General features: G+C 56.5%; 6 protein-coding genes across 6 annotated transcripts; 2 read left to right on the top strand and 4 right to left on the bottom strand.

Annotated features, from left to right (window-relative positions):
* Positions 1-1,064: 1,064 nt before the first annotated feature.
* On the top strand, positions 1,065-2,279 carry B0T26DRAFT_606674 (uncharacterized protein; the record flags this gene model as incomplete). The annotated part of the gene is made up of 3 exons (XM_060435828.1): positions 1,065-1,494; positions 1,621-2,023; positions 2,081-2,279. Coding segments are annotated over 3 exons (1,032 nt in total), but the record flags the coding sequence as incomplete, so codon positions are not given.
* A 408-nt stretch (positions 2,280-2,687) lies between these two features.
* On the bottom strand, positions 2,688-3,761 carry B0T26DRAFT_638167 (2-nitropropane dioxygenase; the record flags this gene model as incomplete). Its single annotated transcript, XM_060437006.1, has 1 exon — positions 2,688-3,761. One exon carries the CDS (start codon positions 3,759-3,761, stop codon positions 2,688-2,690), a length of 1,074 nt encoding a protein of 357 aa, XP_060300869.1.
* Positions 3,762-4,995: 1,234 nt separating this feature from the next.
* On the bottom strand, positions 4,996-6,519 carry B0T26DRAFT_639969 (uncharacterized protein; the record flags this gene model as incomplete). Its single annotated transcript, XM_060437180.1, has 3 exons — positions 4,996-5,133; positions 5,215-6,095; positions 6,129-6,519. 3 exons carry the CDS (start codon positions 6,517-6,519, stop codon positions 4,996-4,998), a joined length of 1,410 nt encoding a protein of 469 aa, XP_060300870.1.
* Positions 6,520-7,723: 1,204 nt separating this feature from the next.
* Positions 7,724-9,754, bottom strand: B0T26DRAFT_154767 (myosin-like coiled-coil protein-domain-containing protein). The gene is made up of 5 exons (XM_060433477.1): positions 9,348-9,754; positions 8,993-9,264; positions 8,769-8,917; positions 8,468-8,711; positions 7,724-8,407 (listed from the first exon to the last, which is right to left on the bottom strand). Exons 1-5 carry the CDS (start codon positions 9,637-9,639, stop codon positions 7,886-7,888), a joined length of 1,479 nt encoding a protein of 492 aa, XP_060300871.1. The 5' UTR covers positions 9,640-9,754; the 3' UTR covers positions 7,724-7,885.
* Positions 9,755-10,180: 426 nt separating this feature from the next.
* B0T26DRAFT_696513 (uncharacterized protein) lies at positions 10,181-10,801 on the bottom strand. Its single transcript, XM_060441349.1, has one exon. The coding sequence runs from the start codon at positions 10,735-10,737 to the stop codon at positions 10,495-10,497; it is 243 nt and encodes an 80-aa protein (XP_060300872.1). The 5' UTR covers positions 10,738-10,801; the 3' UTR covers positions 10,181-10,494.
* A 276-nt stretch (positions 10,802-11,077) lies between these two features.
* Positions 11,078-14,200, top strand: B0T26DRAFT_636768 (Metalloenzyme, LuxS/M16 peptidase-like protein; the record flags this gene model as incomplete). The annotated part of the gene is made up of 2 exons (XM_060436863.1): positions 11,078-11,370; positions 11,437-14,200. 2 exons carry the CDS (start codon positions 11,078-11,080, stop codon positions 14,198-14,200), a joined length of 3,057 nt encoding a protein of 1,018 aa, XP_060300873.1.
* Positions 14,201-15,147: the final 947 nt, after the last annotated feature.

Genomic DNA, 15,147 nt, shown 5'->3' on the forward strand with positions numbered 1-15,147 from the left:
GCTTATCCCGGTGCAAGCTCAGCATCAAGAGAAGCCATTGCCAGACCCCAGAGACATGGACCATCCTCCTCCGATAACGTGAGGCTGTGCGGCTTGGTTTGCACCTTGCGGGCCAACTAGAAGTGGCCTTCCTTGGGAATGCTTATCTCATTACCACCTTCAGAGTACCTTCCATTAGGTACATTGGGTTCCTTACCTTACCTGCGGTAAACGCTAAGATAGACTCGGCGCCATACATTGTGTATGTAACCCCTTTTGTTGTCAAGCTTGGTCAGAGTGCATTGTACCCATATGCGGCCGCCAGGTACCGACACCGAGAAAATGGAACCTGCAGTGGTGGTTTGCATCTTTTTGCGGAAGCTTGGCTTGTCGATTGTCGATACTAAGGCCTACTTTACCTTATCCAATAGATCAATTCCTTCCTTCAAACTAGTATCACGTCAGACTAACCAGTTAGCCATTCATTCATTGCCTTGGCAGCTTCAGCTTCCTTCTTGCCGGCCACGAGAACGCGGACCGATGGGAGCTGGCAGGCAGCAAAATGGCCATCCTATTCCTAACCCCAGCTTCACGGCGAGGCCGCCCCACCCCGCCCCGGCAGCAGCCACGTCCGACACTTAAAGTCTTGCTCCGTCTCTGAGCCCGGCTGTTTGACCTTTGTCTAGCCGCACATTAGCTCCGGGTTAGACTACCCAACGCCTAACGTCGCTCCACGCGGGGGTACCAAAGCAGTCTAGCAACGGCTTGCGTGGCTGAGTTTAAGTTTGAGTTTGCTGTTGTGCTATGAATAACCTACCCCGGCCTAGAATACACTTTGGCGCCGTCGACAGCAGCTCGAAAAGGCCGGTACCCCAACCTCCGCCCCTGTCAAGTTGTCAGCTACGCTACTGTTCACTGCCCTGGAGGCCTACATAAACAGGCAGAAGGGCGAGCTGTCGAAAAGACTGATCCACAGTTTCCAACTATTGCTCGTTTTCTTTTCGCCATTGTCATCTGATCCAAACCCGAGCAGGCCGGAGATCAACAGGCCAAGCCCTACATCACCAGCCCAAGCCGCCTGCAACATGTTGGACCCACAGATGGGCCTCTTCACTATGACGTCGTGGGCGCCGGCCCTAGACCCGGCCGACATGATGTTCTACAACACCACGGCCGGCGACTATCTCGACGACGACGACGGCGGGCTCAACACGTCGTACTGGCTGCACCTGGTCATTAAGATCGGCATCCTGTGCGGCTGGTTCAGCGACCGCCTCAAGCAGCACGCGTGCCTGATCCGGGAGGCCTGCAGCGAAGCTGCCGAGGAGCGCCGCATGCGAGCGGCCGGGTCCGCGGTGAGCGGCAGCAGCAGCCCCGCTGGTGAGGCCACAACAGCCCCAACCACGTTCCCGCAGTTCAGCCGCCTGCCCGCCGAGCTGCGGCAGCAGATCTGGGCCGAGTCGCTGCCCGGCCCGCGCGTCCTGATGTTGCAGGTCCCGAAAACCAGCCGCCGCCGTCGCTCCTCGCTCCTCCCGTTTTCCCGGCCCAAGAGCGGACGCCGCTCGACTGCCAGCACCGGCACAAACACTGGCAACGAACAAACACTTCCATCATCTTCTTCATCCTCATCCTCACCATCAGCAAAACTCCGACTCGCCTGGCGACGTCACAAGCACACTCTAACCACTAACAGTCCCAGTCCCAGTCACGGTTACAGCCGTAACAACAGCACCACCGCCACCAGCAACCACAATCACAGCCGCAGCAATAGCGACAGACAAAACGTCTGGTCCTGCACCGCGCCAATCCCCACAGCCCTCCACGTCTGCGCCGAATCGCGCGCCTTCGCACAGCGACACTACCGCCTCGGCCTCGCACCGGGCGGTACCAACAAAAGCGGCGCACCGAGCCCACGCATCTACGTCGACTTCTCGCGGGACGTGATCGCGCTCGACGCGGCGGCCGTCGTGTCGGCCGCGGGCCGGAATCTCTGGCGGCTGACGCGCGACGTGCGGTGCGTGCGGCATCTCGCTGTCGCGGCTCTGTATACCTCTGAAAGTGGTGGGGTGGAGGTGCGGGACGGGAATGGGGAGCAGCGCAGTGGCGGGCTGAGTGCTGGCTGGTTTGGGGCTGATAATGGAGGTAGGAGGCGGGCGGGGCTTGATGGTGTTGAGGACGTGGCGGTGGTCGACTCGGCGCTGTTCGCGGCGGGCATCGTGCCGCGCGTCGCGCAACTCGACTGGGTGCACTGGATGCGTTGGCAGTGCGGGAAGGGCAGGGCGAGGTGGGCTGTTGGTGGTGGTGGGAGGGAGGATGGGGATGGGGATGGGAATGAGAATTAAAAGGGGCAGGAGGATGTGGGGGCGGGTGATGGAGGGGGAAGTGGTGGAGGGGGAGGTGGTGGCGTTGGGAGTGAGACTGAGTCTGCGACTGTCGTCACCATCACGGGAGAGGAAAAGGGGTAACCCGTTTTTTCACGTTGTTGATTATCTTTTTGTCAGGCCCCTTTTTTAGTTTCCCCACGGCGGAAAAGCATGCTATGACTAAATGTAACGACCTGGATGAATAATAGCTATTGAAGTAATACAGTCACACCCGCTAGACAATTTACCTTGAGATTTCATTTGCCAACCACAGTAATGCCGGGTTGCAAGATTCCGTTTGACACCATTGATATTCGCATGCACACCCGTATCTACACAAGTCTCTCACAGCCTGCTCGACAACCTGAGGTACGTGCCGCCCAGCTTGAGCATCTCGACGGCCTCGGCGACCATGTCGTCGACAATCTCACCAGCGGGCTGGACCCTGTCGATAGCACCGGCGACCTGGCCCATGAGGTGGGGCGGGTCGATCTCGTTGCCCTCGTCGAGGTCGTGCTCGAGGGGCACGACGCCGCGGGCGCACAGGTCCTGGATCTTCTGGGGCTGGGCGTGCCACGCGCGGATGTAGTCGTTGGTGCGCATGCGCAGCGGGCGGCCGCTGAGCACGAGGGTGCGCTCGGTGCCGTCGAAGCCGCAGCCGACGACGGCCTGCTTGTGCGCGTCGCTGCACCCGGCCTCGGCGCTGGCCACGAACCGCGTGCCGACCCACACGCCCGCCGCGCCCTGCATGAGCGAGCTGGCCAGCCCCCGGCCGTTGGCGATGCCGCCGGCGGCCACGACCAGCGCCGGGCGGTCGCCGCCCAGCATGGCCGGGCGGAAGCGGCGGGCGACGTCGACAACGGCGGGGATCAGCACGCTGTTGGCGATGTCGCCCGTGTGGCCGCCGCCCTCGCCGCCCTGGGCGCACACCAGGTCGACGCCGCGCTCGAGGGCCTTGACGGCGTGCTTGGGGTGGCCGACCATGTTCATGACGAGGATGCCGGCGGCGTGCAGGCGGTCGACGACGCCCTGCGACGGCACGCCGACGGCAGAGACAAACAACTTGGCGCCCGAGGCGACGGTGATGTCGACCAGCTCGTCGAGCTTGCCGGCCGTGTAGTCGTGGTTGGTGGCGCGGGCGCCGCCGCCGACCTGGGGCAGGGCCAGGTCGATGCCGAAGGGCAGGTCGGGGCGGGCGAAGTGGGCCTTCATCTCGGCGATGATGTCGCGCAGCTGGTCGGGCGTGTACATGAAGCCACCGATGACGCCGAGCCCGCCGGCGTTGGACACGGCCGCCGCGAGCAGCCCGCCCGACGTGCGCGCCATGCCGGCTAGGATGATGGGGTGCCGGATCCCGAGCAGCTCCGTCAGCGGCGTCGTTATGGGGCCGCAGCCGGCCGTTTTTGCGGAGGGAGCCATCTTTGTCAGTCTGGTGTCTCTGTCTCCTTTCCTCTCTTGCCGTCTGCTGATACTGATACTATGTCTTGTCAAAAGGAGGTCAGACACCAGACACCAGAGCCCGTAAGTAATGTCGGAGAACCTAGAATAAATATAGGACCGATTCTCGCAGGGGGGGCGATGGACACGATGTTTCGAAAGTCTAAAGGAACCGACGAGAGGATATCCGATGTCCGTATGTACTATGTAGGAACTGCAACTACAGGCCCGAGATCACATCGCGCGAGAGAGGAGATACTAATAAGGGAGGAGACATTAGTCAATAGATACCTATTTACCTTGTGAAAGAGGTGCTGGTGCTAGCTCTCAATAGATACAAGCTGCTTCTCCCTTCCCCTCCATCCCAGGATCGATTCGGGGTGAGGATGGAAGCTCCCCCGCGGGACGGGACCCCTGCAGGCCATTGAATTGGCATCTAAACCGCCTGCCAGCACCACAGTGTGGGGTCTGGGGTTGGGCGTGCAGCGGCGAATGCGGGGAAGCTCGATCGGGGGGTGGCTGAGACTGCTGGGAACCGAGGCACGTTCGACGATCTACCCTAATACCGGCTTGGATTGTGTTCCTGGGGACGAACCGCGGAACCCATTTTCTGCCGATGGCGTCCGTGAAATTGTTGTTGTAAGTGGCACAACGTTGGAGAATTGGCATATTAATTTACTCCGTTTGTTTAGTTTTTAGTAGGTTTGCTGTAAGTTCTTCATTTATCTAGGGGGGATTGAACTGTGATTCTACCCCTTCATTCTCTTGGGCCATCCAATTGATAGAATAATACCTAGTGCGTTGTAGGTACGGATCAACAGGTACCTAAGTTATGTCCAAAGTTAACCGTGGATCGGCTTGGCCTTCCGATCCAAGCGCCATCAACCACCTCGATACACTTTATACAGGAGCAGAACCCCTATGCTCGCATCTCCCCATGTCCATACTAGTGTTCTCTCTGCTGTCTCCCTGTCTCAAACCAAGATCATACAGCTGCATCTCAGTAATTCTTTTTGATACCCGCCAATAGGAAAGGTATTAATATATAATCAAGCTGTCTTGAGGACCTTGATAGCTAACTAGCCTCCCAAAACCAAAATATGCACCGTCGCCCACCTCTTTTTATCATGAGCCGTCGTTAAGCAAAAACAAGAAGAATATAAAAAAGACGCGCTGTGTTACGCTGATTTCATCTATCCCGCAGCAGCCCACCCCGTCACCCAAAATATGGTAGTCGCGCGGGGATGAACTGGCCCTCGTCTATGGCCTTCGCTTTAACGTCTCGTACGGCCAGCTCTGCAGGAACAATCCCCAGATGGTTTGGTTTTGGCTCCTCAAAGATCTCGTCGTGCTCCTCGCCGGTGGTGTTGTTTTTATTGGCGTTCTTGTTATCAGTATGTGTGTCAGTGTCGTTGGGTAATATTGGAGGAATAACAGGCTCTGCCTCGCCATATTTGTCCTCTTGAGTTTCAGTTGCCGCAGGCAGCAGTCCTGGCGCCGTCGTGAGATCGTCCTTGCTTAGCCCCCGCTGCAGGGCCAATTTCGAGGCCGCTACCCGTCTGCGTTCAATTTCCTCGAGCTCTTCTCTTGCGGCCTGTGCCTCCTCTTGCTCCAGGTCCTCTAGCGACGGTGTCGGTATCGTCAGTGGTGCAGGTGATTCCACTCGGTCCTCCAAGACGGGGAAGGACAACGGCGTATGATTACTCGACCCCCTACGTGAATCAGGTGTGTGGCCCGACGACATGGTCGTCCGGGATACGGTTCTTGACATATCCATGTCCGCCCGCCGTTTCCCCTTGCTGCTCCGCGTCTTGTTGCTGCTCCTGTCGTTATCTACACGTGATAGCGCCATTGTGAATTCGTCGTCCAGTGCTACTGCGTCTTCGTCGCCCTCGCCGTCGCTCGGAAACAGGTCGCCCCTTGACCTATACGAGCTTGAAGTGTCCCCGGACTCGACAGTATTACTCCGGGGCCTGTACTGCGGCGAGCGCTCTAAGCGGCGGTGTACATCTTGCTCCTCGTCTTCGCTTGTTCCTAGCAGAGGCTCGTTTTCCTCGCCGTGCCCGCCGCCACCGTCGCCACCGCCCGCGTGTGTGGGACCGCCGGGGTGATCTTGCAGGTTCGCTGCCGAGGGCTTGTAGCGCAGTGTGCCTCCGATATTGAAGGGTAACCGTCCGAGGAAGCCAAGCGGCGCCGTCCGAGGAATCACGTTCGGGTCCTCTTCGCCCGACGCCTTCCGCACCCCGCCGACGCCGCGTGTCCCGTAGCTCATCCCCCTCTTCCGCCGAGGCTGATCTGCCAACGCGTCGTTCGCCCCTCCGGCGCCCCCATGTCTGTTGCTACGCCCACCGCTGGTGCCCGACCCGGCGAGAAGCCGGTCCCAGTCCTCGCTGCGGGTCCCGCTCCAGCTGCCTAGCAGACCGCGGCCGAGCCCGCCGCCGCCGGGCCCTTCGTCGTCGGCCTCGTCCCAGTCGTCGTAAAAGTCAAACGTGTACTCGGCCCGCGTCCGCCGTGCGCCGCGGTCACGCTCGCGGGCCCGGCGCGCCCGCTCCTCCCGGTCGCCGCCCAAGCACACGCTCGTGCAGCTGTCGAGCGCGTTGCCGACCCCGGCCAGGCATGGGTGGATGTACCGGTGCTGAAACGTCCAGATGCCGGCCACCGCGTTCTCGGTGACGGCTTCGGCATTGTGCGAGATCTGGTTCCACCGTTGCCGCAACCGAGGGTCCTGGATGAATGACATTCTGTGTCTGCTGTACCTTCCTCCTCTCTTATTCCTTCCCGTGGCCTACTGCCTTTTGCGCCTGCCTGCCGTGGCTAGCGCTGTTTGAAGGCGACGATGATTTGGAATTGCGAGGGTGCGGATGGGTGGATTCTTTCGTGCGCGTGCGGGATGGCAGAGCCTCGGGTTCATTAGGAGACACTGACCGTACTGTAGTGTATGTAGCGTGGCGTGGCGGGCCCGAGGTGTGTCGTCGCGGTCTGTCCGACCTAAGAAGGCAAGCCACCTGTAGCTAGTGCGCGCCGTGGCCGCGACTTGTGCTCGTGTCTCGCCCCGTCTCAATCGGGCCGCGAGCGCTCCCCGTGCAACGGCGACGCTGGCGACAGGAGTGCGACGTCAGATAGGATCGTGGCCGGCAGTCGGCGGTTTGAAGCGGTGATTGATGTAAAATTCTGGGGAGACGGCATCGAGGACGGCTGTATGTTGGGGAAGGACCGACGAAGCGAGCGGGAATGGGAATGGAATGCACAGTGCTAGGTTCCTACTTGACTTGGGTACCTTCCTGAGCTACCAAGGTTTCTGTTCAAAGGAACTAAGGTTGGAATGAGATCCGACGGGAAACTGAGCTCAAGACGTGTACACTTAATTAACAGACCGGGAATATAGGTACAATGCTGTAAAAATAATTAGTCGCTCCGAGCCTTGTTTCAGGCTGTACTTGGACAGCTCATGGATGTCGGGCTGGCGCATTGCAGTGTCTGGTCTCGGCACTGCAGTCCGGTTCGTTGCAGATCAATAAACCTGGTAGATGCATTTATCCAAATGATTGGCACAGGCATAGGATATGGATTGACGCATATGCACTTCTCCTATCAGTGTACTGCCGGGGCCCGATAGGAAGCAATGGAAGCTTAAAACTGGCTAGCGGGATAGTACTTCATAACCACATACTTGTTTTAGTGACCATTTCAATAACTCTCAGTCCAGCATTCCTACTCCTCCTTCAACCTCGAGTATTCAAGATGAGATCCCTTTGGTTGGAAACGAAACTGTGGTGCCCGTAATTATTACGAATAAAATGTGATCACCAGATACGAATGTAGGCCATTTGCTACGGTAGTTACTCACTCCTCGCGCAAAGGCAGTACCGATCGACAGAACCAACGCTATATGTAGAGATCCAAAATGATTCTACTCAATATACGCAGCGCGGTGGATTGCCGCAAACTTGCAATACCGGTCAATACAAAATGGGACAAGGGGACGACGATGGCCCAATTTGCTGCTATAGCTTTCTGACTGCAAGGGGGTACCGGGGTCGGTCTACAAACCTCGAGCCAAGAAAAATGCCACAGCGCGTCGCTACATCTTTGCACCATATAGAGCTCTAATGATGGCCATTGACCGTGGGGGTAGGAGTGGCAGTGGCAGTGACGGCCGTCGCGGGTGGTGGCCTTTCGGGCCCGTACGCTTGAGGCTGAGGCTGCTGCTGGTGCAGCTCATCCTCTGTCTCGTCGTCGTACTCATCACCCTCGTCGCTCACTTCCTCATCTTCTCCCTCGTCGTACTCGTCCTCGTACTCGCTCTCGTCCCCCTCGAGACCCCCCTCGGCACCGGCGTAGCCGTTCTCGACCGGGGTTGCCATCCCCTGCTGGATGCCGCGGCCCTGCTGCTGCATCTGCTTGATGATGCCGTTGAGCTTGTCGAGCTTCTTCTTGAGATCCTCGATCTCGTGCAGGTTCTTGTTCCTTTCCTCGGCCATCTTGAGGATGTTCCCATTCACCTGCTCGTGCTTCCTCTTGAGGTTTTCGTTCTCCCGCTCCAGGCGCTTTGTCTTCTTGGACATGTCCTCCATTTCTTTGCGAAAGGTGAGAAAGAGGTCGTTGCTATTATTGAGCGTGTCCTCCACCTTGCCAACCATGTTAGTTCTGGTTGCTCGAGAATCGACGACGTCGGCGGCGTAACAGACCTGCTTGAACTTGTCGACGTAGACGTTGAGTTGCTGCCTCAGCTCGTTCTCAGTCTTTGAAAATGTCTGAACCTGGGCATTAAGCTGCCTCGAACGGGCAACCTCGGCGTCGTAGTTCTTCTTCTCGCGTTCGAACTTGGCTAAGTTGAACTGGACCTCGAGCTCCTTGGTGCGCATCTGCGAGTGGAAGTGCAGTTCTCGGATCTCATACTGCTCAATCAAGGATTTGAACCGCTGGCGGAAGCTGGAAGTAATCGTAAGCACGGGCACAAACGAAAGCGAGCTGGGGCGGGCCACCAACAATTCATCCATCTCCATATCGACGACCTGTTTCCGAGGATTGTCCTTCTCCTCCTGGAAGTCGTCCATGTGTCTCATGATACCCGAGTATCTTTCATCCCAGGAATTCTGGCTCCTAACCTGCGTGTCGGAGAGCGTTTTGTTCTCATTCTGTCGCACCCGCCACCCCGTCAGCACACCCATCAATCACACCAAGTCGACGACACACAAATAGGGAGGGCAAACCTTTAGCTTATTGTTCTCTTTTTGGAGCTCGCGGCAAAGCTTTTCAAGTTTTTCCTTCAGAGACGTCGTCTTGTTCAGTTCGTTGCGACTGTTGTCCTTGTCCTTCTGCAGCTGGTCGCCTCGCTTCTTGTTCTTGATGCTCTCGCGCTCATGCCGCTTCATCTCGGACAGTAGATCAGAACATCGTTTGGTGAGATGGTCAATCTTCTGGATATCGCTCATGCGTGACGTTTGGCTGTGCAATTCCCGGTTCGCCTTCTTCACCTCCCGTTCTGCGCACGTATCACGCGTCAGCCATGTCACCAGCCCGGCCGGCCGGCCATGCGAGCTCCTCGTGGGTGGACAAAACACGCACCAATTTCGGCTTCCTGGTCCTTCTCGCCGGCGGCATCTAGCTCGAGCTGCGAGATTCTCGCTGCGATTAGCTTGGACGCTTCGTTCGGTTCGGTCGCCTTTTTCTGCTTCCCCTTCTTGCCGGCCGCTGGTGCGGGAGGTGCCGGGGCCGGACGGCTCTCGTGGGGTTGAAGGCCATTTGAATTCGTCGCGGCTAGGTCGGGCACAGCGTGGGTTGCGACTCCATTGGCTATCGGTGTCGCAGGTCGAGGGGCCGCCGTGGCCGAGGTCACGAGAGGGTTGGCGGTTGACATTCTATGCTGCAAAGCGCGGCCTGCAAACAAGCTGCGTGAGAAAGAACTCGATTCGACCGACGTCTAAGATTGCGAATCGTTCCCTACCGCTGTTTTCCTATGGCGTGTGGTGTTTGAAGCGCGCAAAAGCAGTCGAATTCGCGCGCTGGCCTGTCGGCTTGGTCGCTGCAAAAAGACTTTGATGTTTGAGAAGAGGTTCGCCCTGGATGGCGTCGGTTAAGGTACTCTACCTAGCTGAGGTGGGCATGGCGGGCGCAAATGCAAATTGCCTGCACCAGCCTGGTATGGAAGTCCGGGTAGGTAGGCGGGCAGACAAGGACTAGAGGCCGAAGCCCGCTGGTAGGGGGAGCGCTGCAGCGCGCTACAGCGCCACTTTGTAGTAGTAGCTTCTATCCGTCGTAGGTTAGGTAAGGTGAGCACTGTATACAGTACGATACGAAGCTAAGGCCACGGTATGGTATAGTGCCTACGATACATTAACATTGCAATAAAAAGGCAGGCACTCTCCAGCTTTTCCACTGAAGTCTATAGTCTTTTTAGAAGTCGCCTTCCCGCACGCATCGTAGGGCTTTCCTACTGGAGGTACCAACGGCCCGGGAACCTAAAGCATGAACAACCTCCATATCCCGTCAGGACTGTTACGCGTGGTCGGTGTGCACTGTGTTTTCTCTTGGTTCCATCTTCGGGCAGCGGTTCCGAGGATTCAATGTGGCATCAAAATCAACTCTACGGTGGTCGCAACATGGAAAGCGAAGCAGGCACCAGGTAGCGCAGAGATTGACTGGTCACCGAACACATGCCGTCGCAATTGCAGGTGTCCTAGGTTCGCTCATGGTTCCATAACCTAAGTTAATCTCAGCCCTGGAACGGACCTAACCTGGAACACCTGCAAAACGCTACACTAAGATTTCGCCAGCAAGTTGTGAGTACCGAATTGGTGCTTAGTATGCTTGCCTTCGGGACCGTAAGCCGCCCTTCTGTGTCCTTCACCATTCGAGTTTCAACCATTGAGCCAGGATTGTGGCCAATGAACGCACGCCCTTGTAGTCGGGACTTGCTCTTCGACTCTCGACCTGGGTTTCCCAGGTGAAGGCACATTCGTACTCGTGCTCCGTACTGCAGTATTACTAATACACAGTGTATAAACTTGCCAAGACAATAGTTTACACCGTGTGCTTGTATTCTTTCCTTGGGTTTCATTGCTTTTGCAGTCCAAGTCCGCCAATGACCGACACTACGCGTCGACCCATCTCAGCATTTTATCTCCAAAGGCGAAATTTCCTTTCCTTTCCTCGCCCTCGCCCTCGCCCTATTCACCCTCACCCCTATTCACCCTCACCCCTCTTCACCCCTTCATCCCCGGTCTCCCTAGGCCCCCAGAGTTAGCTGTTGGGGAGACGGAAAACGGAAACCGCGCTTTCTTCCTTCGGTGGCCAAGATGCTGCGTGGCACAACGGCTAGGAGCGCGGTGCACCGAGCTGTCACCGAGCTCTCGCACTTTCCCAAGCCCGGCGACAAGCTGCATGGCTTCACACTGCTCCGGACCAAGCACGTCCCCGAGCTCGAATTGACGGCACTACACCTGCAGCATGACAAGACTGGCGCCGAGCACCTCCACATTGCCCGCGATGATGGCAACAATGTCTTCTCTATTGGCTTCAAGACAAATCCTCCCGATGACACCGGCGTGCCGCACATCCTAGAGCATACAACGCTCTGTGGTAGTGAGAAGTAAGTCGCTCTCGGCTTTTTCTGCTTCTCCATTCCGTGTCGCCTGGGGCTCACAATGTCATGCAGATACCCAATTCGCGATCCATTTTTCAAGATGCTCCCACGCACCCTCTCCAACTTCATGAATGCCTTCACGGCCTCAGACCACACCTTCTACCCCTTTGCTACCACCAATGCCCAGGACTTCAAGAATCTCATGTCCGTGTATCTGGATGCGACGCTTCGCCCCTTGTTGAAGCAGTCGGATTTTACGCAGGAGGGCTGGCGCATCGGGCCTGAGAACCCGCAGGCGCTCGTTGCTGGCGATGGCGCTGCCAGGCCCGAGGACAAGAAACTTGTCTTTAAGGGCGTCGTGTACAATGAGATGAAGGGGCAGATGTCGGATGCGGGCTATCTGTTCTATATCAGATTTCAAGACCACATTTTCCCAGACATCAATAACTCGGGCGGTGATCCCCAAAAGATTACCGACCTGACTTATGAGCAACTCAAACAGTTCCACGCCGAGCACTATCACCCTAGCAACGCCAAAGTCTTCACCTATGGCGACATGCCACTGGCGGATCACTTGAAGGAGATTGACGCTCAGTTGGGTGCTTTTGAAAAGATCCGGGGCGATGTGGCTGTCCACCGCCCCATCGACTTGAGCAGTGGCCCGCGAGAGGTCCGGCTGCTTGGCCCGGTCGACCCTTTGGTAGACCAGAATAAGCAGTACAAGACCTCCGTGTCGTGGGTTTTAGGTGACACCACCAACATTGTCGAGTCCTTCTCGCTCGCCCTGATATCCGCCCTTCTCATGGACGGCTATGGTTCACCCTTGTACAAGGGGCTGATTGATTCCGGCCTCGGTGCTGATTGGAGCCCCAATGCGGGATTTGACGGTTCAGGCAGGCTTGGAATTTTCTCAATTGGGCTCACTGGAGTTCAAGAATCTGACGTACCAAAACTGAAAGTTCAAGTGCAAGACATTCTCCGCAGTGTACGTGAGAAGGGGTTTGATCGATCCAAGATTGACGGCTATCTGCACCAACTGGAGCTGGGGCTCAAGCATAAGACGGCCAATTTTGGCATGTCTCTACTACACCGCTTGAAACCGAAGTGGTTCACTGGAATCGACCCCTTCGACTCTCTGGCCTGGAACGACACCGTCGCCGCTTTCGAAACCGAGTTTGCCAAAGGAGGCTACCTGGAGGGGCTCATGGACAAGTATCTGTTAAATGACAATACTCTGACCTTCACGATGGCTCCCTCGGTCAACTTTGGCCAAGATCTTGTGCAAGAAGAGGAGACCCGACTCAAGGACAAGATCTCACAGGTTGTCGAGTCTGCTGGCAGCGAGGAGGAGGCTCAGGCGGCACTAGAGGCTCGAGAGCTCCAGCTTTTGGCTGAACAAGGCAAGTCCAATACGGAGGATCTCAGCTGCCTGCCCAGCGTGCATGTACAGGACATTCTTCGGCAGAAAGAGCCTGTAGTCCTGCGGAACGAAACTGCCGGCAGAGTCAAGATACAATGGCGAGAGGCCCCCACCAATGGTCTGACCTACTTCCGGGCTATCAACACACTGGAAAACCTGCCCGACGAACTCCGAACTCTCATCCCTCTCTTCACAGACGCGATCATGCGTCTTGGAACGCGGGATATGACAATGGAACAGCTAGAGGATCTGATCAAGCTGAAGACTGGAGGCGTATCTGTGGGATACCATTCGACATCGTTACCAACGGACTTCACTCGAGCAACCGAAGGCCTTGTGTTTACAGGAATGGCACTGGATCGCAATGTGCCTATAATGTTTGATCTACTGCGCAAGTTGGTTCTGGACACGAACTTCGACAGCCCTGATGCGGCACAGCAGATCCGACAGCTTCTTCAAGCATCCGCTGATGGCGTTGTGAACGACATTGCTTCGTCGGGACACTCTTTTGCTCGACGGGCTGCTGAGGCTGGCTTGACATGGGATGCTTTCCTCAAGGAGCAGGTGGGAGGTTTGTCTCAGGTGAAGCTCATCACTAGCCTAGCCAACCGGCCAGAATCGGATTCACTAGGGGACGTCATCGCGAAGCTCAAGCAGATTCAGCAATTTGCTCTGACTGGCAATCTCCAGGTTGCTATCACTTGCGATGGCGAGAGTGTTGGCGAGAACTCGAAGGCCTTGTCAGACATCATGGCCTCGTTCCCCGCGCAGCCTGTGACGTTTCCGCCGCGGCAGGCGCCTCAGTTCTCACGAGACATCAAGGCTTTCTACCCCCTCCCTTACCAGGTGTACTATGGTGCACTAGCCGTGCCTACCGTCTCATATACCTCGCCCAATGGTGCGTCACTTCAAGTTCTGTCTCAGCTCCTAACACACAAGCACCTGCATCACGAAATCCGGGAGAAGGGGGGTGCTTATGGTGGTGGAGCATATTCCCGTGCGATTGATGGCGTGTTTGGTTTCTATTCGTATCGCGATCCGAATCCTTTGAACACGATGACTATCATGCGGAATGCCGGTCAGTGGGCTGTCAACAAGGAGTGGTCGGACCGAGACCTTGAAGACGCAAAGATCTCGATTTTCCAGGGCGTCGATGCACCCAGAGCCGTCAACGAAGAAGGGATGGGCAACTTCCTTTACGGGGTCACCGAAGAGATGAAGCAGACTCGCCGAGAACAGCTTCTCGACGTGACCAAGGACCAGGTCCGCGAAGTAGCGCAGAAGTACATCGTCGAAGCCCTGGACAAGAAGTCGGAGCGTCTCGTTTTTCTGGGAGAGAAGCGGGACTGGGTCGACTCATCCTGGGCAATCAACGAGATGAATATTAGCGAAACAAACGCCGACGAGGAGGAGTAGACGCAAGCCGCAAGCTATTACCCAAGCCGCGACAGGGTTTGCTATCGTGTATTTATAAACATGTACAACACTATACTGATGATACCCTTCTCTGATTCAAAAGGCATCGCCTGTTGCTCAGCGGCAACATTGCCAAAGCTCTCACAACAGCTAGCTTTTGCTGGATAGCCTGGGCGATCCCGAGCGATAGAAGGTTTGTTGATGCAATTCTCATTGTACCACGCTACCTTCCAATAATCCATCTACCCCAACACAGCGCTTCAGATACATACATCTCTCTACTTATGCAATAGCATTGAGACCACAAAAAGCGCAAGATCAAAGGCTACCAGTAATCGGCATTCATTTGACGATGACCTGGGCCGGGGGCTCGTTTTTCAGACCCGTATTCCACAGATTTGGATTCTCGGACTAAAGAACAGAGTACAGCTTGACCTTTGTTTACCTTTTCTGCTTTTTATACTTGGTTGCGTCAATCCCTGCTGGGCACATCTTGTCTCTCCTCTTTTGAAGGGGGGCTATCCGTATGCAGATCGCAAACAACTTAGCAATGCTGCCCCTGGTTTTATACCCCGCTTACGTCACGAGCGCCAAGCTGTGGGGTGGCTCAGGTTGGTTCTGTTGTTCGCCTTCAAGGCACCATATGGCAACGGATAACGGCAGTAGCCAATCCTTATTGACTCACTCGCAGATTCAGATTGCCGGGCGCAGGGGCTCAGAAGACCAAGTGCAACACTACGATATGCAGCAACCTCTTTCCTCTTAGTGGTGCGGGACACCGAGATGTAACCGAGCATGCTGACGGCTCCCGTCTTGCAGCTCGCCGGCGCGTCAAAGATAGGGTCCACGTTGGAAGTACTGCAGATTTGCATCTCTTACTCCGATAGACGACGAGGCCATCTGTTGCGCCTACCAACAACGCGGAAGTCGTCTGCAGATGCCCCGGA

This window comes from Lasiosphaeria miniovina (assembly GCF_030549165.1).
Source record: "Lasiosphaeria miniovina strain SMH2392-1A chromosome Unknown B0T26scaffold_2, whole genome shotgun sequence".
Lineage (NCBI taxonomy): Eukaryota > Fungi > Ascomycota > Sordariomycetes > Sordariales > Lasiosphaeriaceae > Lasiosphaeria > Lasiosphaeria miniovina.